A 24,954-nucleotide genomic window follows, 5' to 3' on the forward strand; every position below is an offset into this window, starting at 1 on the left:
AGAAAGAAAGAAAGAAAGAAAGAAAGAAAGAAAGAAAGAAAGAAAGATTGCTACCCTGGCTTTCTTTTGACATTTATTTGCATGATAAATGTTTCTTCATGCCCTTACTTTCAATCTGGATGTGTCTCTAGGTCTGAAATGAGTATCATCTGGGCATCACATAGATGAATCTTGTGTGTGTGTGTGTGTGTGTGTGTGTGTGTGTGTGTGTATGTGTGTTTGTGTATGTGTATATACACATAGATACACACTGTGTCATCCTATGTCTTTTGATTGGAAAATGTGTCCACTTACATCCAATGTAATTTTTGATATGTATATATTTTCTGCCATTTTTAACTTGTTTTGTGGTTGTTTTTTTTATTTACTCTGTTTTACTCTGATCCTTTTTTTATTTACTCTCTTTCATGATCTGCTAGTTTTATTTAATGATATACTTGGATGTTTTTCTCCTCTTTGCATATCTATTATTGTGCTGGTCTGGCTTTTGGCTTTGGCCAAAAGGATTACTTAAAACTCCATGGAAGTCAAGAGAGGTGAGAGGGAGGCTAAAGGAAGTCTCCTCTAGCTGTTCTCAAGGCCCCATATTTATGAAGCATACATTTAGGGAAACAATATGTTATACATTACTGGGCTATGTGCCAGTAAGAATGTATACAAAAATGTGCAGAAAAACAAGTTAAGACAGGATAAAATATTCTACATAACATGGTCTAAGGAATTTATGAGAACAAGCAGGACCTACTCCTAGATATACATTAACCAGGTAAGTGAAGTGTAATGTGCCCCCTAGATATATATTAGCTAGGTAAGCAAAGTGAGTGTCTCCAAGATATACATTATTGAGATAAAGGAAGCACAGCCTGCTGTTTTCAGCAAGGCCAGAAAGCAGTGTTCTGTTTTGCAATGTGTTCCCTATAATCTCCTAACCCAGGATATAGCTATTTGATTTCCCCACATATCCTCCTATTTTGTTTAAAGAAACTTCTCATTCATGGGAGTTGAGAAGGGCAATCAGTTGTTGTTCATGATGTCTCAAAGAGGCCACTACAGTGTAGGTAATTCAGAAGGCTATGAGAAATACAGAAAAGATTAACAAGCAGAGAGCTCCAAATAATACAAATTCACAAATTGAGGCCATGTAACTGGTTGGTTGGATTGAACCATTTCACATTGTCACATATCTCCTGTTCAACTTGTATCTGTGCTTCCTGTGGAATATATAACAGTTGTCAAAGCAGCTGGGAATTCAGAGCTTTAATCTCAGACTGGAAATTGGTGGAAAAACCTCCTTGTAGGTGTTTCTTTACTAAATTCCAGGAGTGTTGAGACATATTATATTGTAAGGGGGTGACACAAGTTTTGTCATGTTGCCAGTCACATTGTATATTTTGACAATAGACAAGTAAGTGCCTGTGGGGAGTCCCCCCTCATTTGTGTGTTTATTTTTTTAAGATAAACATATGGGAGTTAAAAAGTTTGGTAATATTACAATGGCTGATAACAGGCTGTGTACCAGCCAGAAGAGGCACTTCAAAAACGTATATGGGAGTTTAGGGCAGAAGATGGCAGCATAGGAGGACGCAGGGCTCACCGCGCATCTTGCTGATCACTTAGATTCCACCTACACCTGCCTAAATAACCCAGAAAACCGCCAGAAGACTAGCAGAATGGAGTCTCCGGAGCCAAGCGCACATGAGAGGCCCACGGAAGAGGGTAGGAAGGGCGGTGAGGCGGTGCATGCTCCATGGATGGGCGGGAGGGAGCCGGGGTGGAGGGGCGGCCCGCCGGCCAAGCAGAGCCCCTAGTCTGGCTTGCAAAAGTGGAGGGGCCTGACAGAGTGTGTTCCAAAAGCAAGCGGGACTTAGCATCTGGGAGGTCATAAGGTAACACCTCTGCTCGGAAAGCAGAAAGCGGGAAGGCTGGAGGACAAAGGGAGGGAGAGTTGCTGAGTCCCGGGATGACAGAGCTCAGTTTGGCGGGGAACAAAGGCACTCACCAGTGCCATCTCCCTTGCCCATCCCCAGCCAAAATCACAAAGGGAACCAGTTCCTGCCAGGGAACTTGCTTGCTGTGCAACACCCAACGCTGTGCTTCTGCGGAGCCACCCCTCTGGCAGCGAGTCTGACTCCCTCCTGCTGCCACAGGGCCCCTCCTGAAGTGGATCACCTAAGGAGAAGTGAGCTAAGCCTGCCCCTCCTGCCCCCATGCACCTTGCCTACCCACCCCAGCAGATCACCAGTACCACAAGCCTGGCAGTGTGCAAGTAGCCTAGACGGGCCACACCACCCACAGTGAATCCCACCCCTAGGAGAGGGGAAGAGAAGGCACACACCAGTCTGACTGTGGCTCCAGCAGTGGGCTGGGGGGCAGACATCAGGTCTGACTACAGCCCTGCCCACCAACTCCAGTTATACACCACAGCACAGGGGAAGTGCCCTGCAGGTCCGCACCACACCAGGGACTATCCAAAATGACCACTGGGAGGAATTCCCCTCAAAAGAATCTCCAGGAAATAACAACAGCTAATGAACTGATCAAAAAGGATTTAAATAATATAACAGAAAGTGAATTTAGAATAATAGTCATAAAATTAATTGCTGGGCTTGAAAACAGTATAGCTGACAGCAGAGAATCTCTTGCTACAGAGATCAAGTGACTAAGGAACAGTCATAAGGAGCTGAAAAACGCTTTAAGCGACATGCAAAATAAAATGGAAACGACCACGGCTCAGACTGAAGAGGCAGAGGAGAGAATAGGTGAACTAGAAGATAAAATTATGGAAAAAGAGGAAGGTGAGAAAAAGAGAGATAAAAAAATCCAGGAGTATGAGGGGAAAATTAGAGAACTAAGTGATGCACTGAAGAGAAATAATACACACATAATTGGTATTACAGAGGAGGAAGAGAGAGGGAAACGTGCTGAAGGTGTACTTGAAGAAATAATAGCTGAGAACTTCGCTGAACTGGGGAAGGAAAAAGGCATTGAAATCCAAGAGGCACAGAGAACTCCCTTCAGACGTAACTTGAATCAATCTTGTGTACGACATATCGTAGTCAAACTGGCAAAATACAAGGATAAAGAGAAGATTCTGAAAGCAGCAAAGGATAAACATGCCCTAACATATAAAGGGAGACCTATAAGACTCGTGACTGATCTCTCTTTTGAAACTTGGCAGGCAAGAAAGGCATGGCAGGAGACCTTCAATGTGTTGAACAGAAAAAATATGCAGCCGAGAATCCTTTATCCAGCAAGTCTGTCATTTATAATAGAAGGAGAGATAAAGGTCTTCCCACACAAACAAAAACTGAAGGAATTTGTCACCACTAAACCAGCCCTACAAGAGATCCTAAGGGGGATCCTGTGACACAAAGTACCAGACACATTGCTACAAGCATAAAACATACAGACATCACAATGACTCTAAACCCGTATCTTTCTATAATAACACTGGATGTAAATGGACTAAATGCACCAACCAAAAGACATAGGGTATCAGAATGGATAAAAAAACAAGACCCATCTATTTGCTGTCTACGAGAGATTCATTTTAGACCTGAGGACACCTTTAGATTGAGAGTGAGGGGATGGAGAACTATTTACCATGCTACTGGAAGCCAAAAGAAAGCTGGAGTAGCCATACTTATATCAGACAAACTAAACTTTAAATTAAAGCTGTAACAAGAGATGAAGAAGGACATTATAGAATAAGTACAGGGTCTATCCATCAGGAAGAGCTAGCAGTTATAAATGTCTATGCTCTGAATATGGGAGCTCCCAAATATATAAAACAATTACTCATAAACATAAGCAACCTTACTGAGAAGAATGTGGTAATTGCAGGGGACTTTGACACTCCACTTACAGAAATGGATAGATCATCTAGACACATGGTCAATAAAGAAACAAGGGCCCTGAATGATACATTGGATCAGATGGACTTGACAGATGTATTCAGAACTCTGCATCCAAAAGCAACAGAATATACTTTATTCTCGAGTGCACATGGAATATTCACCAAGATAGATCATATACTGGGTCACAAAACAGCCCTTCATAAATATACAAGAATTGAAATTATACCATGCATACTTTGAGACCACAATGCTATGAAGCTTGAAATCAACCACAGGAAAAAGTCTGGAAAGCTTCCAAAAGCATGGAGGTTAAGGAACACCCTACTAAAGAATGAGTGGGTCAACCAGGCAATTAGAGAAGAAACTAAAAATATATGGAAACAAACGAAAATGAAAATACAACAATCCAAACGCTTTGGGATGCAGCGAAGGCAGTCCTGAGAGGAAAATACATTGCAATCCAGGCCTATCTCAAGAAACAAGAAAAATCCCAAATACAAAATCTAACAGCACACCTAAAGGAAATAGAAGCAGAACAGCAAAGACAGCCTAAACCCAGCAAAAGAAGAGAAATAATAAAGATCAGAGCAGAAATAAACAATATAGAATCTCAAAAAAACTGTAGAGCAGATCAAGTGTTGTTTCTTTGAAAAAATAAAAAAAATTGACAAACCTCTAGCCAAGCGTCTCAAAAAGAAAAGGGAGATGACCCAAATAGATAAAATCATGAATGAAAATGGAATTATTACAACCAATTCCTCAGAGATACAAACAATTATCAGGGAATACTATGAAAAATTATATGCCAACAAATTGGACAACCTGGAAAAAAAGGACAAATTCCTGAACACCCACTCTTCCAAAACTCAATCAGGAGGAAATAGAAAGCTTGAACAGACCCATCACCAGTGAAGAAATTGAATAGGTTATCAAAAATCTCCCAACAAATAAGAGTCCAGGACCAGATGGCTTCCCAGGGGAGTTCTACCAGACGTTTAAAGCAGAGATAATACCTATCCTTCTCAAGCTAGTCCAAGAAATAGAAAGGGAAGGAAGACTTCCAGACTCGTTCTATGAAGCCAGTTTTACCTGGATTCCTAAACCAGACAGAGACCCATTAAAAAAAGAGACCTACAGGCCAATATCCTGATGAATATGGATGCAAAAAATCTCCATAAGATACTAGAAAATCAAATTCAACAGCATATAAAAAGAATTATTCACCATGATCAAGTGGGATCCATTCCTGTGATGCAGAGCTGGTTCAACATTCACAAAAAAAATCAACGTGATACATCACATTAATAAAAGAAAAGATAAGAACCATATGATCCTGTCAATCGATGCAGAAAAGTCCTTTGACAAAATTCAGCACCCTTTATTAATAAAAACCTTTCAGAAAGTCGGGATAGAAGGAAAATACTTAAAGATCATAAAAGCCATTTATGAAAAGCCCACAGCTAACATCATCCTCAATGGGGAAAAACTGAGAGCTTTTTCCCTGAGATCAGGAACATGACAGCGATGTCCACTCTCACCGCTGTTGTTTAACATAGTCTTGGAAGTTCTTGCATCAGCAATCAGACAACAAAAGGAAATCAAAGGCATCAAAATTGGCAAAGATGAAGTCAAGCTTTCGCTTTTTGCAGATGACATGATATTATACATGGAAAATCCGATAGACTCCACCAGAATTCTGCTAGAACTGATACATGAATTCAGCAAAGTTGCAGGATACAAAATCAATGTACAGAAGTCAGTTGCATTCTTATACACTAACAATGAAGCAACAGAAAGACAAATAAAGAAATTGATCCCATTCACAATTGCACCAAGATGCATAAAATACCTAGGAGTAAACCTAACCAAAGATGTAAAAGATTTGTATGCTGAAAACTATAGAAAGCTTATGAAGGAAATTGAAGAAGATATAAAGAAATGGAAAGACATTCCCTGCTCATGGATTGGAAGAATAAATATTGTCAAAACTACCCAAAGCTATCTACACATTCAATGCAGTCTCAATGAAAATTGCACCAGCATTCTTCTCGAAATGAGAACAAGCAATCCTAAAATTCATATGGAACCACAAAAGGCCCCGAATAGCCAAAGTAATTTTGAAGAAGAAGACCAAAGCAGGAGGCATCACAATCCCAGACTTTAGCCTCCACTACAAAGCTGTCATCATCAAGACAGCATGGTCTTGGCACAAAAACAGACACATAGACCAATGGAATAGAATAGAAACCCCAGAACTAGACCCACAAAAGGATGGCCAACTCATCTTTGACAAAGCAGGAAAGACCATCCAATGGAAAAAAGACAGTCTCTTTAACAAATGGTGCTGGGAGAACTGGACAGCAACATGCAGAAGGTTGAAACTAGACCACTTTCTCACACCATTCACAAAAATAAACCCAAAATGGATAAAGGACCTGAATGTGAGACAGGAAACCATCCAAACCTTAGAGGAGAAAGCAGGAAAAGACTTCTCTGACCTCAGCCGTAGCAATTTCTTACTTGGCACATCCTCAAAGTCAAGGGAATTAAAAGCAAAAATGTACTATTGGGACCTCATGAAGATAAAAAGCTTCTGCACAGCAAAGGAAACAATCAACAAAACTAAAAGACAACCAACGGAATGGGAAAATATATTTGCAAATGACATATCGGACAAAGGGCTAGTATCCAAAATCTATAAAGAGCTCACCAAACTCCACACCCGAAAAACAAATAACCCAGTGAAGAAATGGGCAGAAAATATGAATAGACACTTCTCTAAAGAAGACATCCGGATGGCCAACAGGCACATGAAAAGATGCTCAACGTCGCTCCTTGTCAAGAAATACAAATCAAAACCACACTCAGATATCACCTCTCGCCAGTCAGAGTGGCCAAAATCAACAAATCAGGAGACTATAGATGCTGGAGAGGATGTGGAGAAATGGGAACCCTCTTGCACTGTTGGTGGGAATGCAAACTTGTGCAGCCACTCTGGAAAGCAGTGTGGAGGTTCCTCAGAAAATTAAAAATAGACCTACCCTATGACCCAGCAATAGCACTACTAGGAATTTACCCAAAGGACACAGGAGTACTGATGCATACGGGCACTTGTACCCCAATGTTTATAGCAGCACTCAACAATAGCCAAATTATGGAAAGAGCCTAAATGTCCATCAACTGATGAGTGGATAAAGAAATTGTGGTTTATATACACAATGGAGTACTACGTGGCAATGAGAAAGAATGAAATATGGCCCTTTGTAGCAACGTGGATGGAACTGGAGAGTGTTATCCTAAGTGAAATAAGCCATAGAGAGAAAGACAGATACCATATGGTTTCACTCTTATGTGGATCCTGAGAAACTTAACAGAAACCCATGGGGGAGGGGAAGGGAAAAAAAAGAGGTTAGAGTGGGAGAGAGCCAAATCATAAGAGACTCTTAAAAACTGAGAACAAACTGAGGGCTGATGGGGGGTGGGAGGGAGGGAGGGTGGGTAATGAGTATTGAAGAGGTCACCTTTTGGGATGAGCACTGGTTGTTGTATGGAAACTAATTTGACAATAAATTTCATTTATTGAAAAAGAAAACAAAACCAAAAACGTAGTATGGGTCGTCTAGTGTTATTTTAACTGGCTTAAAGAAAGGGGAGTCTATGATATGAGCTTAATACAGTGATGAAGAAACAGTAGTGGTCTGGACAAAGAAAAAGATTAAGCAAATCGTTATCTTAGCTGAGATTTGGGAAACCACAGCTAAATATACTAAAAACCTGTTTTCTGGGTTGGGTGGTGTTTGGGTATGGCACATGACTTTGGTGCATGTCGATTGAGTTTCTTAAGTTGTCCCCAGATGATGTCATTTGCCTTATTTGTCCATGGACAAGGTCTCCCCCACTGTCCTTGTGTGTGTATGTGTGTGTGTGTGTGTGTGTGTATTTGTGTGTGTGTGTTTGTGTGTGTTTAATGTTTCCCCTGTTGTCTTGTAAGGAGAAATTGGCCATCTGAGGAAGAAGGTTGAAGGGCTGATCCTTCCAACTCATGGTATGGTTTAATCAGACAGTCAGGAACCCAGTACAGTCCTGATGGGACAGGAACACATGCATATCCCCACCCCCATGTTATCAGTGCATAAGGTCCTCTCCATGAATGATCACCTTGTACGTGTTTAAGTAGCACCTTGGCTGTGATATTTGAGCCAGGGGATGGCATGAAATGCTGATTGGCATCTATCAAGTTATGAGAATCACAATTTAAACAATTTAGAGTGTATAAGTCTTTAAATAGTGAATTCCAAGGGGAGGCATTATGTAGGTTCCCCTTTTTTTGTTTGCGAAGCATTTGTCTTTTTTTTATTTAAAAAAATTTTTTAACGTTTATTTATTTTTGAGACAGAGAGAGACAGAGCATGAATGGGGGAGGGGCAGAGAGAGAGAGGGAGACACAGCATCGGAAGCAGGCTCCAGGCCCTGAGCCATCAGCCCAGAGCCCGACGCGGGGCTGGAACTCATGGGCTGCGAGATGGTGACCTGAGCTGAAGTGGGACGCTTAACTGACTGAGCCACCCAGGCGCCCCACGAAGCATTTGTCTTAAAGTGGCATGTGTACATTCTAATAGCTTGTTTGGTAGGGTTATATGGCTGTTAGCAAAACTTAGCTCCTTAAGCGTTAAAAAAAGTTTTAACTACGTAATCAAAGATCTGAAAAAGAGAAAACATAAGCTTTGGTTTTCCTGGCAGACAAAAGAGAGAAGACCTTTGCATATTATTTTTTGTCAAGAGCAGAACAACAGTCCAAGAAAATGTTGTCTTTTGAACAGAGAGAAAAGCAGAATTTTAACCTTATTCCAGTGTACTTTTTAAAATCCATTCATTTCAACCTTAGTCCATCCTAAACACATAAAAATTCCTTCCCAAAGATTTCCCTTCATGAACCTTCTACAATTTTCCTTTGCATTCAAATTTTGTCCCAAGCCACTTCTCTCCAAACAACCAGTCTCATTTAGGACAATATTACTTTATTTTACCTTCAGTAAAAGTGTGTTTCCATTCCTTATATCTTTCTTACATATCTCCTACTTTCCTACCTACAGAGTTCCTTTCTCTATTAACATTAGCCTTAATTACATTTAGCAGAATTTTAACTCTTAGAAACCTTAGTCTCCAATGAAAACTAGGTAATTAGTTGAGAACTGTTACACCAGAATCTTTTTAAGATGGAAAATTTATCAATGAAGCAAAAAGTATGTTTACCAACAAACCCACATAGCATTAGTTCTCTGCAATAAGATGTCAGTAATCAATTTTTTAAGAATTCCGTTCTATTTAGAAAAGACCTAGATGTCCAATGAACTCAATCCCATTTATCATACAAACAAAACTTTAAAATTTTAGGTTACCAAAGAATTTGAAATCTATCTTAATTACTTGTGAAACTTTGAGACAGAATAACTATTAATCTAAGTCATCTTTTTGCAAATTGCAATAGAAATAACATGAACTTATTTGACCTTTAGCAAACCTAGATAGAATAAAACATATTTTATTTAATATTGATAAACAGGTAAATCTCAAACTAACAAATTAGCTTAAATATCAAATACATTCTAATGTGTCCGCTTAAAAGACAATTTGTTCCCCATTGTCAGTTTTTACCTGAAACAGAGGTGGGAAAATCTGAAGTAGGTAGTCCAAGGGGGTGTTCTTTGCTCCTTGACATTGAGGACAAGAGGAGTCAATAGTGCCTGAGGCACTGAGGGGTCAGTTACAAAGGCTGCACCCCAGTTGGTGCAGAAACTGTGCAGGTTGGGGGAAACTGAAGAGGTGAGGTTCTGTCAAGAGACCTGGAAGCAGATAAAAGCCCAGGGTGCAGAGAAAAAGGATTTCTGGTTCTAAACCTTGTCAGCTCAGACAGAGGAGCAGATGCCAGGTGTTTGCTTTGTTTTGTTTCCCAGCTAGTGGAATTAGGCAGTCCATGTCAGGCTGGAGAAGGCAGCGAATTTCCCTGAAACAAATGGAGTTTTATCAGCTGCTTGGGAATATTCCTTAAAGTCCCTGTCGGAGGTAAAGTAACCACAGTTGGCTCTAATTATCATAGCCATTAACCCGGAAAATGAATGTGGGAGAAGCTCTCACATTTATTAGAAGGAGGAACAGAGAGAAACAGCCAGCATCCCCGTTGTTAGGGATGTCCTGTGTTTCCTCCAGCAACCTGGATTTATTTGGGGGAGGCTTATTTAGACATCCAATATGGGAGTTTACTAGGCAAATACATTTGGGCAAACATATTCTGCAAGAGGCCCTTAGGTCTGGGTCCTGATTTGGAGCTGTGAAGGCCTGGAACTAGGGTACCTCCATCGATTTGCCCTGTTTCCTGCAGAAGAGATCTAACTGATAGATCCTACTAAAGCCATTCAGTTTTATAGGAGATTGGTTCTTTCCTAAATTTTGTAATCCAAATTGTTTCCAGTCAGTTAAAAAGGCATCCCAAGGGAGACTCTTTGGGGACTAAAGAGAAGTTCCTATGGTCCTCCTAGAGAGAGACCTTGCTAAGAAGGCAGAGAAGAGGGGTGTCTGGGTGGCTCAGTTGGTTGAGCATCTGACTTCAGCTCAGGTCATGATCTCATGGTTCTTGAGTTTGGGCCCTGCATCGGGCTCTGTGCTGACAGCTCAAAGCCTGGAACTTGCTTCAGATTCTGTGTCTCCCTCTCTCTCTGCCCCTCCCCCACTCACACTCTGTCTCTCTCTGCCTCTCAAAAATAAAGAAAACTAATAAAAAAGTTAAAAGAAGGCAGAGAAGAAACTACTGACTACTGTTTTTAACCTATGGAAAACACTAGAAAAGTTTTACAAAGGGGTGTTAGCCAATTTTGTAATTTAGGTAGTTGGTAGAGGACATTGTTAGAAAACAGTAAAGCTAGAAATCCATCATGATCTAAGTGACATTCCTACACATGGAGTCTTTACAGCCAACTTCCTAGGTTGGAAAGTTAGGTTTTTTTTTTTTTTTTTTAATTTTTTTTTCAACGTTTATTTATTTTTGGGACAGAGAGAGACAGAGCATGAACGGGGGAGGGGCAGAGAGAGAGGGAGACACAGAATCGGAAACAGGCTCCAGGCTCTGAGCCATCAGCCCAGAGCCCGACGCGGGGCTCGAACTCACGGACCGCGAGATCGTGACCTGGCTGAAGTCGGACGCTTAACCGACTGCGCCACCCAGGCGCCCCTAGGTTGGGTTTTTAATTGAACCAGGTGCTGGTTTCAGCCAGCTTCCAGTGGAGGTCCTGTGGCCAGAAGTGGCCCAACTAGAGATGTGAAAGGGATCATGTTAAACATATGAGGAGGGAACCTTACATGAGAGTCTTAAGATTGGCAGCTGCGCTACTCAGAGTGCTGTCCCATGCCCAAGAAAGACAACTTTGTATAAGGACAGGAATAAAGACAGGGCATCAAATTTCTGGGTCTTATTACCAGGGCGGCCGTGGTACCAACTTCCAGCCAAAAGGCAGGTCTTCTCCTCCAAATAGAGTCGCCATGGGCTAGAGGATTGCAGCCTGAACAATTGACATGAAAGTGTTCCAATAAGACCATACTCCTCAAAAGCTCCCTGAAATGAGAGTAAAAGAAGAAAAGAGAAAGTATTCATCAAGTTTGCACTGGCTCAGAGCGCAGATGAAAAACAAAAACAAAAACAAAAACAAAAAAACAAAACTGAAATCCCTGTAGTATTTCTACTCCTATCGGAATACCCAAATCTTGATTATGCATTGGCTGGTGGTGCAACCCTCTTGATTTCTAAAGTCCATACAGCATGCTGAAGAGGGAAAAGTATGGTTTTTGTTAATGTCTTTCAATCCCAGGAGTAAATTTCATATCCACATCCTATTGCTTCAATTATGCCCTTAGTAAAGCAGCTTTGGATACTCTTCTCAGCAACATTTCACTTCAATTCCTAAAAGACAGTGAAAGGGAGGGACACATGCCTAGGTTGATGTCCAGCGGTGGTAATGATGGAGAATGTATGAAACTCCCCAGCAGCATATCGTTCTTGTAAACATTTCTGCATAACTGAAGGCTTATGTCCCTCCGATATAGGTATTGGCTTTAAGCGATCAGGAGGAATAGGGACAGGAGGAGGTGACAAAGGGGAGTCATCCTCCACTGTAGGAGGTGCCATAGGAGAGGTGGGTGTTAGGCTTTCTTTCTGAATTTTTTCTTCTCTGCAGTTACATGTAATGGACATAATGTCATATGGACTAAACTCCAGGTCACTAAAATGGAAGCAGGAACCTTCGCTCCTTTTTCATGTTTTTCTTTTAAATTTCTTCTCACTTGTTCCCATAGATCTAAATCAACTGTACCATGTTCGGGGAACCAGGGGCAGATGTTTTGTATTGTTCATAACAATTTACTTAATTTATCTTTTGTAACAGTAAAATTGGCCACCTTAAAAGCTGCTGCAAAATTTTTAAATATAATAACTGTTTCCCTGTTATTTTTGGCCCATGGTAAAGAAAGAGAAAAGCAATACTCTCACTGAAAACTAGACAGGTTGGTAGCTATCCCCACTGTTTCTTTTAGTACTGGTTCAGTGGTCATGGGCTCCTTTAGTTTTTGATTGTCTGAGAAAGTCTTTACCTCTCTAATTCTGAATGATAGACTTGTGCAATATTTGCATCGTGAGTACTGCTGTCCCTTACCAAGATGAGGTCTGTTTGAAGTCTGAACAGTTTCACTTCTTCTCCTTGAACGTGTGGATTCTGCTGCCTGAAAATCTTCCCCTCAAAGCTATTGCTATCACATTGGGGCCACCAGTTGTGGGTTTGGCTTTTGGCTTTGTCCAGCAAAGCCAAGGATGGTGGAAAAGATTACTCAAGACTCCATGCAAGTCAAGAGGTGAGAGGGAGGCTAAAGGGAATCTCCCCAAGCTGTTCTCAGGGTCCCATATTTATTAAGCATACATTTAGGGAAACAATGTGCAATACATAAGTGGGCTGTGTGCCAGTAAGAATGTGTACAAAATGTGAGAAAAACAAGTTAAGACAGGATAATATTTTATTCTTTCTAAGGTCTTTAGACAGGTCTTAGACCTGTCTATGGTCTAAGGGATTTATGATCACAAGCAGGACGTAACCCCTAGATATACACTAGCCAGTTAAGCAAAGTGAGTGCCCCCTAGATATACATTAACTGGATAAGCGACACATTGCCTGCTGTTTGCAGCAAGGCCAGAAAACAGTGTTCTGTTTTGCATTGTATTCCCTATAATCTCCTAAACCAGGATGTAGCTATTTGATTTCCCACATTATTGTTTTTGATTTGTGGTTACCATTTAGTTCATATATAACATCTTCTGTAGGTAGCAGCCTATATTAAGTTGATGGTTGCTGAAGCACGAAATCATTCTTTACTTCTCTCCACCCTCTCCCACATTTTAGGTGTATCGCTGCCTCTCTGGTATACAGTCTGAAAAGAGTAAATAATTCTCCCTCTCATACGCCCCATAGCTTCTATGCTGTTTCCATGGGCTGTTTTTTGTGCTGTCTCTTTAAGGGTGGAGTTTCAGCTTCCTATTGCTCTCTTTAAGAAGCCAAGTCCACTGATACTTAATATTCCAGGCTTTAAGCCAAGCTGGTTGTAAGAAGTCAGGAAATTTGGCCCCTCTCACTTTCAAAGCCAAATATTATGGGACTTTGTCTTCTCCCAGTCGGTTCCTTGGTCTTATGGTCTATTCTTTGCCTTTCTCCATGCCCCTGTCTCCCTCCCCGCCACAGATGGACAGGACCCTTTTAATTCCCCTCCATGCCTCCTCCTTTCCTACCCTCTTTAATGTGGTGCCTTCTCCACTGTTAGCTGTGGAGTTTGTTCTGTCAGTCTTCAGATCATTTTCTGCCTTATTTACACTGTAAGTGTTATCTAGTTGTATCGATAGGAGAAGGCAAGAGTAAATTACCCAGAAAATGATCTGAAGGCTCTGCCATCTTCCTAGTGTCAAATTGATATTTTTATAATTTATTTATATGTTATAAAATATGTTTGTCTGAATTAGGCTATAAATAAAGAGCTACTTTGCAATTGGTTGATAATTGCTCTAAATATTTTTGTTTTATAGGTTCGCCTCTATCTTTTTATTTATTTATTTTAAAATCTACATTTTATTATTGTTGAAGAAACTGGATAGTTTATAGTGAAGAGTTTCCCTCAGTCTGGATTTTGCTTGATGTATATTCATGGTGCCATTGTCCTCAAATTGCTGTTATTATCATAAATTTAATCTTAGATGTTAAAGTTTGATGTTATTGTCATTTTTTTGGGGTGACGGTGATTTATATATATGGTTCTCTGTATTTTAAGGTTTTCAGCAAATGTTAAAGATCATTGCCTAGATTTCTGCTGTCAAAAATCTTACAAATTGAAGTCATTGACATTGTATCTTTCTTCTTTATGTATTCACTAATCATGAAGAATTAAATAAGATTTCAAAAACATGGAGACATATTTAGTTATATTGTTCTTGTTAAAAATACAATTATTGGGGTGCCTGGGTGGTTCAGTCAGTTAAGCATCCAACTCTTGGTTTTGGCTCAGGTCATGATATCATGGTTTGTGAGATCAAGCCCCACATCAGGTTCTGTGCTGACAATGTGGAACCTGTTTGGAATTCTCTTTCTCCCTCTCTCTTTCCCCTTTCCCCACTTGCACTTTGTCTCTGTCTCTTAGGACTTTAAGAGACAAAACAGATGAACATAAGGTAAGGGAAACAAATATATTATCAAATTAATAAAAAAATATATTAATATGATTTTATGTGTGAATGTGATAAAATGTGTATCATTAGTAAATTAATTATATTAAAGCATATTAAAATATTATTCACTTTATCTTAACTTATAATGTATTGATATTTAAATATTTTTGTTACATAATATATAAATATAAAATAAATATTAATGGTAGTCAAAATGTTTAAAGGTATAATTTTAAGCCAAATCTTACAACTACACCCAAATGGCATATTGCAACTGGTTTTCCAGTGGTTTCAGTGTTAGTATCTCCCTCTCTCAATGCAATTTTATACAATCATTTAGTTTGTGATTTAAAATCTGTATTTGTATTTGTTGATAGCTACTAGTAGCAATTGGAATCATATAAATACCTCCTTCCCTTCCCCATGTATGTTAACTACAAACTTGTTCAGTGATGCCAAGTGCCTCACTTCCAAATTTGCTCCTCCAGTCAGTGCTTACAGTTTAAGATGGTACAGTGATACACTTATGTCCAATGTGATGTAAGTGCATGGTTTTTGAGCAATTCTTATTTTTATATTTTTTTTATTTTTCTAAATATGAAATTTATTCTCAAATTGGTTTGCATACAACACCCAATGCTCATCCCAACAGGTGCCCTCTTCAATACCCATCACCCACCCTCCCTCCCATCCCCATCAACCCTCAGTTTGTTCTCAGTTTTTAAGAGTCTCTTATGTTTGAGGTTCCTCAATTCTTATTTTTAGGATGTGAGATACACTTTGAATATCTTACAATTTTATTTATTGATCATATCTCAATAATGCTTAAAAAAGTGTTTAAAATAATAGGTGAAAACTCACATGCCCTTTGACATCTCCACCTTTAGACACTATTGACTGTTGCACACCAGGCTTCCATTGCATTAGGCATGTCTATTCACTGGTTTCAAAGGACAGAAGTAGTAGTTTATATTATCTGTAGATGAACATACTAGAAATTTAACAAGGCTTTGCCCTACTTTTGTGTTCAATAGAATAAGATATTTATTTAATGAAATCTAAAATAATCTCTATGAGGTCCAAACCCAGAGTGGCTGCCTCATGAAAACAGCGTTCTAAGTGAACTAGCACAAATCATTGTAGAATACTCATCATATGCAATAAAATACTAGATACAATGAAAAGAACATCCTTTTTATACCCTATTTCTCCCCATTCCACATTCATCCCACATTCACATATCAACACACAAACGGCACAAAATACTGAAACCACTCTTGGTCTCTCACTCTTAAACTAAAAGTGCTCAATAGACTTATAATTTGAGACTGATTTTTGCAATGCTAAGAGGTATAGGGTACTGTGGAAGAAATATGGAGAAGATACGATTTCAAATTCACACAGTCTCCTGTGGATAACAAACACATAAATATTCTAGACAACGAGCTATACACAGAATTCATTCCTTTTTATGTTGCATGACTTGTATGTAAGTATAATGGATTACTCAGAAAATCACACAAGATAGTCCTAAATATATTGATGTGATATCCCTTCATATACATATTACAAAATACAACATGCAATATAATAATATGCAAAATAATATAGAAGCCACTGCAGAACAAAATCTGAGAGAAGGGAATCCAGAATTATATTTCCTTTTAAAATTGTCCACTTAAAATAAAAAATCAGAGTGAAAATAAATCTGAATGTTTCAAATGACTGTCTAACATTTTTTAAGCCATGCTTATAACCACGTAATTTTATTAAAAAAATTCAGTCAATTATTTTATATTTTTCTTTATAAAGGAATTAATCTGTTTTGCTTATTTGACTTCCATGTGGCTCTCTTTAATAAGGAAGAGAGCATAATGAAGACAGTCATCTATGAGCTTAATTTTAAAGAAACGAGATAGAAAAAACAGCCTCCAGCTATTGTCTATTCAGCCTCTCTTGCTAAACAGCTAGGCAATGGTGTTCTGCTGATCATTAAAAACAAAAAAAAATCACAGAACAACACATCGGAAAATGTCACTATGATAGAGCAAGATAGAAACTCATCCACTGCATTATTTTTTTGCCAATTAAAGCTGAATTGCCTCCTACGTAAATTTCTCTCATTTTCTGACCCAATCTAGGAAAAATCCCCCTTGTGTGACTGATTTTTTTTTATTAAAGACAAAAAAAATCTGAAATATGTTCCTTCTAGCACCCTCTTACTGACTCATGATGTCCTATCTCCTCATGAAATAAATCTGACTTGTTCACCAAACATTTGTTCAGAGTGGTCTTCAGCTCTAAGGCATTTAAGGAGTCTTTGTGTTCCTGTCAGGTTTAATTTACTTAGGATTTCTCATTACATGCTATACAAAAGAATGCCAATAGTAGTGTATGGTTATTGTATTCATGAAGTAAAATCCTAAAGTAGGCAACAATGACATTAACGAGATTGTTTCAGGAAGATTAGTATGCCAAAATGCCTGCATTTTAAAAATTGCAATGAAACCTTAATTATAACTGATTTCAAGGGAAAATTGTACTGTCTGTGTCACAAATAAGTCTCGCAGTAATGCCATATATTTTCTTATAATGTGAAATAGACATGATTTTATTCAGACTAGTTAGTTTCATAATATTAGAGGTAATCTTTCTTTGTGAATGTATGTGCGCATATATATATATATATATATATATACACACACACATTTGCCTGTAGGCACAAACATCATATATATATATATATGTATATATATATATATATATATATACACACAATATATATGTATATATATATATACATATATATTGTGTGTGTATATATATATATATATGTATATATGATGTTTGTGCCTATAGGCAAATGCTTGTACACAGGCATAAATGAGAATGAGAAGATACATATATATTCTAGAAATATTTTGGGATATATATCATGTTATATATTTGAGATGGTATATATATTACATTTTACACATTGTTAAAACTAAAAATATAAAATTGTGGAGACAATGAGATAGCCCGGAATAGAATAGGAATAAGATAAACACTTTAAATTTACTGGGAGTAGTTGTGAAAGTTTTCATGAATGAAAGTAATTTAGAAATATGTGGAGTGAGGAGTATAAATCAGTAGTGAAATGGTAAGAACTAAGTGAATTTTATTTTAATTTTTTTAGAGTTTATTTTACTTTAAGAAAGGCAGAGACAGCATGATGGGAGAGTGGCACAGAGAGAAGGAGACCGAGAATCCCAAACAGGATCCTCACTGTCAGCACAGAGCCCAATGCGGGGGCTCACACCCACGAAACTCTGAGATCATGACCTGAGCCAAAACCAAGAGCCAGAGGCTTAGCTAATTGAGTCACCAGATGCTCCAGAAATAAGTTCATTTTAGAAATGAGGAGCAAAGAAAGTGACTTGCAGTGGAATGAATCATTCTCACTCCGAAGAGGGAGTAGAGAGATTTGGGAAGGAAGTACCTATAAATGATCAGTAAAACCTAAGATGTTCTAGGAGATGATTCTAGAATAGAGAGTTGACATTCTCTTGTGAAACCACTAATGTTTCAAAAATGCAAAGACTTTCTGAATCCCTGTCTGCATCTCCTTGTTTCGTAAACTATACACAATTGGGTTTAATGTTGGGGTCACAAGAGTATATAGTGCAGCTATCACCTTGTCCCTTTCAAATGAGTAGCTGGAAGCAGGGCGGATATATGTGTAGATTACAGGGCAGTAGTAAAGGGACACAACTATGAGGTGGGATGAACATGTTGAAAAAGCCTTCCTCTTGCCTTCCGCTGTGCGGATGCGGAGAATGGCAGCAATGATAAAACCATAAGACAGGCAGGTGAGGCTGAAGTCACCTATGGCCAGGGAAATATCAGCAACATATACCATCACCTCATTAATTCTCACAGGACTGCAGGACAAAGAGAGCAGTGGGGGTATCTCACAGAAGAAGTGGTCAATGTTATTTGGCCCACAGAAAGTCAGGTTCAGGATGAGACCTGTGTGTACCCAAGAATTGGTTACTGCAATAACCATGGCAATGCTAAGCAAGGCCACACACATATGGTGGTTCATAATAGTGCTGTAGCGAAGAGGAAAACAGATGGCCACATAACGGTCATAGGCCATTGTGGTGAAGAGTACCATCTCAGCCCCCAATGACCACGTGAAGAAGAAGAGCTGGGACATGCAGCTTCCATATGATATACTCTTTCCTGATGTTAGCATGGTCCCCAGCATCTTTGGTATAATGCTTGTTGTACAGATGATATCCACAATAGCTAGTGCCAGGAGGAACACATACATGGGCGTATGCAAGGTGGTATTATAGATTATAACAATGATAATTAGCCCATTGCCAAAAAACGCCACAAGGTAGATGCAGAGAAAGACAATGAAGAGAACTCCCTGCAGTTCAGGATTTTGGGTAAGGCCCAGAATCATAAACTCAGTTACAATGCTGTTATTCATTGTTCTTTGATGACACAGATTGCAGAGAGTGAACAACTAGGAATTAAAATAATGTGGTTGATTTTATCAGGAGATGTGTGATGTGTGGAGTGTGTGTGTGTGTGTGTGTGTGTGTGCAGGTGTGTGTGTGATTTAGTGATTGTGTGTTGATTTGATACAACTTTATAGCAAGAATTCCCTCTGATACAGCATGATGGAGTTCTGTCTTCCAGGCAATATCTTCTATCCTCCAGATGGATATAATTTTCTGATGTACTTTCTGCAATTAATGACTACACTAAACTGAAGCCAGTGGTTGAGAAGAAAAAGATAAGAAAAATTAATATATTCAAGTATTTCAGTATTACCATTTTGAGTTGAAACATTTGAACATCATTCACATATATATGGAATATAGTACAAATAATTACATATCTCACCAATTGTTAACTATATGCCATCTTTCTTGAAACATACATGAGCAGAAATATCTAGAACAATAGAAGCTGACAGGGCTAATTATAGTGGGAAGACTTCAGCAGCAAAAAGTCCAACAGAATATCCTGAGACTGGATTTTAGAGACCATTGGATAATTTATTGGTGTCTAAGAACTAAATAATTTAATCAAATGCCTGCCTGATATTTTTTCTTCAGTTTCAGAAGTACATTCTTAAAATCTCATGAACTAATTTGTTATGTCATATAAGAGTAAGAAGATTAGATATGAACATAGAAGATCTAGGATTGCATCTTCATTTTATTATAGCTATAAACTGGCCACTGAAACTCCATAGGCTTCATATTTCTTATGAAATCTCTTTTTATTTCTAACAATATTATAAATAGAGAGAAATATTAGGTAGTATACAGACAGTATAAAAGTTTCTTAGGGATACCAGAAGAAAGAAACAGCTAGAAAAAGTTTTCTGGAAAGTATCCAAGAGATTTATGAGGGAAATTCTTGTTCTTTTCATTGCTCTGCAAAACTTCTCTAGCAATTTGTCACCTGCTTTCTTTTTTGCTTATTTATTTGGATAGATCTGTTTTTATGCATAATCAGCATTTTGCATGGATGCATGACTGTTAAGACTGTTATGACCTGTTGCATCTAGGAAAAGTGTTCAAAGTAATTGTGAGTTTAATAATAAATTTATGCTTCATAACTGTTCTTTGTCTTTTCAGAGATCACATTGTATTTCTGTTACCTAAACAGAAGAAATACAAATCATTTTTGAGAACACATCCAGTGTGATTTGCTCCCCCAAACCATGAAAGCTGAATTATTGATTTGCCAGATTTTAATGAACTAATGATTTTCTAAATTTACTGACCATGTGTAGCTGTTCAGACATAAAAAATATTTTGTCAATCTCTAAATCACCTCACGAATCCCTGGACTTATTTCTTGTTTTCTCATTGTGAAAGGATGTAACACCTGTCAATATTTGCATCTATGATACGTGACAGGCTCTGTGTTAGATCTTCTGCAGATATTACATCATTTTGTCACAATCATGGTGGGACTTTAATATTGCCATCTTTATTCAGTTGCTAAAAAAACCCCAGTTCACTGGGCCAGATAGAAGGACAGAAGCCAAATTACATATCTCATAAGTGGAAGAGCCAGAATTGACACCTCTTGGTGCAAAATGAGCAAAACTTTTAGAATTTCTAAATAATAAAAAAAAAAGAATAAAGTTTTATTCGAGCCCAAGTGAGGACAGCTTCCTGAGATACACAATCTTCACGCAGAGTGCTCTGGAGAAGGAATGTTTAATACAGAATTATGTATGTTTTTGTTGTTGTTGTTGAATTATGATGAAAGATATCTTAGAAAATTATAAACTTTATTTTGTTTCAAGTATGTACAAGTTTGCAGGCTTTGGAGGTATGGGAATGGAACTTAGGGATCTTTTTACTCTTATCTTTGGTTTGGATTTTTTTTTAGGTTATTTTCTATTGAAACAAATGACAATGTGTGCTCAGGTGAGAAATAGAGCCCATGGTTTGAAGTTTGGTGAAGTCATTCTGACCTTGGTAAAAGCGTAGCTTCCCTGGGAACCCAAAAGCTGTGCCCACAAACATTAAACGTTGAAAATTTCCTTTGTCGCATCTAGATTGTCTGACTTTTAACAAATTGATATTAACCTCTCAGCTATATGCTTTCAGGTAAAATACAAAATAGTATGGCAAACATACACAAAACTGAATGATATAAAAATATTTTAAAGAAAATGAGAGTTTTATTCTGAATGAGATATGACTTGGGACAAGAAAATATAGACAAAATAGTTGATATTTAAAATTCAATTAAAATATTTTAATATAAAAATATCTGAATTGAAATGAATAATAACTAACCTTTGATGTACTGAGTGTTGATGTATTTTCAAATTAGATTAGGAAGCCTTGGTCTGGTTATTCCATCTGAATCAGAGATCTGTCATCAAAGATTTTGGGATGAATTTATAAGACAACAGTCCTTTCCCTGCCTATGTGATCTTACCCACCAAAATAGGTACTCAAATATAAACTGAACCTTCCTTAATGATGAAGAAAAAAGCTTCAATTTTCCTTTGGAGAATTGTTACCTATCAATGTAAATAATGCTATTTGTCTATTTAATTGTTAGTCATCGAGTTCTCTGAAGCTGGGTGTGAGAGAGATATTCAGCCCCAAGATACAAAATGAAATTTCATACAATGTTGAAATTTTGCGAAGATATTGTGTAAATCACCTCTGGTTCACTGTCTCTAAGTGAAGAACAAAAGAGTGAGGGTACCTGGAGATTCCTTTTCTCATCTCTTCTTGGAATGTTCTACCCCCTTCACAATATTAATGGCATTGGTTGGGCCTTGTTCTTAGTGCTGGTTGTGAGAATTTGGATATTTACTGTGTGTAGGTAAAGCAAAATCCAAAAGGGGGGCATCATATGGTTCACTGAGAGAAGGTATATATTGACTATAGTAGCTTTGTTCAAATATCCATTATTGATTCAAGGTAGAGATATATACTTTCATCAATCTACAGGTGTCCAATGTGTAGTCAATAGTTTCTATTGAAATTCTACAAGTGAAGCATACCTGGCTTGGATGTTATCTTCAATCCTAAAAGGCCACGGTATATATTAAAAAGAAAAAAAAAAAGCCTGCTTACATCAGCAGGGAAACACATTTAGCCAGGTTTTCTAACTTAAAAGCCATTGATTCTTGGCCATGTCCTTTTCTGTCCCTCTCATCTGGAATTATTTACACCTCTTTAGTTATTATGTTTAATCCAACTCAGATTTTCTATTGATTTAAATTTGGATGTACAAAATTAGTAAAATTTAGTTAGAATTAGGTTAACACATAGGGCTTAAGTCTTGATTCTGGAAATTTTTGTCCATGACATTGCATTTTTAAGGTGTATTCTCTGAGTCTCAGTCTATCTTCATTGTTTAAATGGAGAATAAAAACAGTGGTAAACTAAGTTGCTCTGAGGATTAAACAATGAATACAAATTCTTAGCCCAATTTTTAGCCCACATTGAGCTGTCAATTAAATGTAACAATAATCATTATTTCGAATCCAAAGCTAATGATTTTTTTTTTATTTTTTTTAACGTTTATTTATTTTTGGGACAGAGAGAGACAGAGCATGAATGGGGGAGGGACAGAGAGAGAGGGAGACACAGAATCTGAAGCAGGCTCCAGGCTCTGAGCCATCAGCCCAGAGCCTGACGCGGGGGCTCGAACTCACGGTCTGCGAGATCGTGACCTGAGCTGAAGTTGGACGCTCAACCGACTGAGCCACCCAGGCGCCCCTCCAAAGCTAATGATTTTAAGCAGAGTTTTAACATTTGGAATTTTAAATTAATTATGAAGCAATTTTTCATGATTAATGGAAGGAAGAACTTCCAATTTTGCTAATTAAATTATTGAATAATTATTATAATAAAAGAATAAGCAGATTGGGTTATGACAATCAAAGATAATTCAATTAAATATAAATATAATTAAGATGCCTTCATTCAGTAAACATTTAAAGATCACACTTCATACTAGTCATTATGTTATTATATTTAGTTTTAATGATGCAGAAAATGCAATATGTTCTCAATTTTCTCAGGAGTAATGGTAAAACAGTTATTAAACATGTGCTAAGATGATGGGAAAATTATCAGAGATATGGAACAATTTTGTATAGTAATATAGCACAATTAATTTGGTTTTGGATAGGATTATGGAAAATCTAATAAAATATTTAATGTAGTTTTATTTTGGAAAGGTAAGCAATTTTCAATGAGTGTGAAAGGAAAGAGAAAAGAAGAGGCAAAATAATTTCCAAGCAAAAATAAGGAAGTATGAAATACAAATGAATATGAGAAATGGCTTTCACTAGAGACAATGCATAGAAATACTGTGTAATGTGAAGTATAACAAGATAGGACTTATTCAGATAATTATATTATAATAAGTTATTGTGTTGTTCTATAGGCATAAAGGAGAATTTGGAAAAATCTGAGAGAGGAAGTAAAATGTGTTTTGCCCCAATTTTTAGAAAGATAGCCCTGAAGACAACATAAAAACTAAAGGGAGGCATTATGTTATCCATTTTGAGCAGAGACAGTTTACAAGAACCAATTGATTTGTAGAACAATATCAATTTAATTACATTTAACCTAAGGATGTGCTTGTAATAACTAGCTACCAGAATAAATAAAATTTATATCATAAATTAAACTATTTATAGAAAGAATTTAGACAAGTTAATTTGAATTGTTTGGCAGGATGCAGGCACTTTGACAAATGAGCATCAACTCCTTCCTAGAAGGAGAAAATTGAGGTCACTGTGCGTTTCCTGACTCCTAGAACTCAGAGCATTTATTAGAAGTTCATATAGATGTTTTATTTATGTGTCATTTATTCTACTATTTTGTTTAGTCCTGAGAACAAGATTAGTTAATAATTAATAATGTTAATGTCCCTATTTTAAATATGATGTGGTTGGTAAAGTTTGGTACATTTAACAAACTTGCTTACTGTTACACAATCAGACATTGATGACAGGCAGATCTGAATCCAGGGAATGTAATGAAGAAACTCACTCAAGTTGTAATATATAAGATAGTGCTATACTGATGCAAATCCTAGAACACAATTTAGTCTTCCAAATTATCAACTACGTCATCATCATCATAATCTGTTTTCAAATGTCATCATCTTTATTGCTGGCATGAACAACATCAGCCCACTTTTAAATGGCCTGCCGTGTGTAAGGCAAGTTGTTAGGAACTCATCACAGCCACCTCCCTGTTCTATGGGACTAGAGTGAGTGGTACAGTGTACTCTGTGCTCTCACATTCCTAATGACTTCTTTTAGACAATTTCATTTTAGGCAACTTTCTGTTAAGAAAGTTTAAGTCACAGGTGCTTCTGATTCAGGCTTTGTTCAAGGAGAATGTTTTAATTTCACAGCTTAAGTAGTGAAAATGAAAGTGGTCATTTCTCAGTTTTTAAAGACTTTGAAAATATCAAAGAATGGCAGTAGTGAAAGATCAATGTGTTGGGAAGTAGAATGCAGTGCAAATTATGCAAATAGAATGCAGTATAAATTATGGCCCTACCATCATTAGGTAATAAATTATCTAGGTTAGCCTGGGACTGCTCCTGTTTAGCCACTGAAAGTCTCATGTCTTAGGAAATCTTGTCTGAAGCAAACTGGGACAGTTGGACACCCTAGAGCACCTGAAGCCAGTGAAATGTTTATTTTTGAAAATCTCAGCCATACATTAACTTCCAAAGCATTTCATTTTCTAAATTTTGGAAAATATAATTTTACAAATTCAACTTTAAACTCTTCACTTTCCTTGTTTAAGAGTCAGTTCCGCTGACTTTCTTCTTAAC

The 24,954-nt window shown here is 37.6% G+C and overlaps 1 protein-coding gene across 1 annotated transcript; it reads right to left on the reverse strand.

The window, feature by feature from the left end:
- Positions 1 to 18,163: 18,163 nt before the first annotated feature.
- On the reverse strand, positions 18,164 to 19,087 carry OR13G1 (olfactory receptor family 13 subfamily G member 1). Its single transcript, XM_040454458.1, has one exon. The coding sequence runs from the start codon at positions 19,085 to 19,087 to the stop codon at positions 18,164 to 18,166; it is 924 nt and encodes a 307-aa protein (XP_040310392.1).
- Positions 19,088 to 24,954: the final 5,867 nt, after the last annotated feature.

The sequence above is a fragment of the Herpailurus yagouaroundi genome, unplaced genomic scaffold (assembly GCF_014898765.1).
Source record: "Herpailurus yagouaroundi ecotype Mexico unplaced genomic scaffold, PumYag 212, whole genome shotgun sequence".
Classification (NCBI taxonomy): Eukaryota; Metazoa; Chordata; class Mammalia; order Carnivora; family Felidae; genus Herpailurus; species Herpailurus yagouaroundi.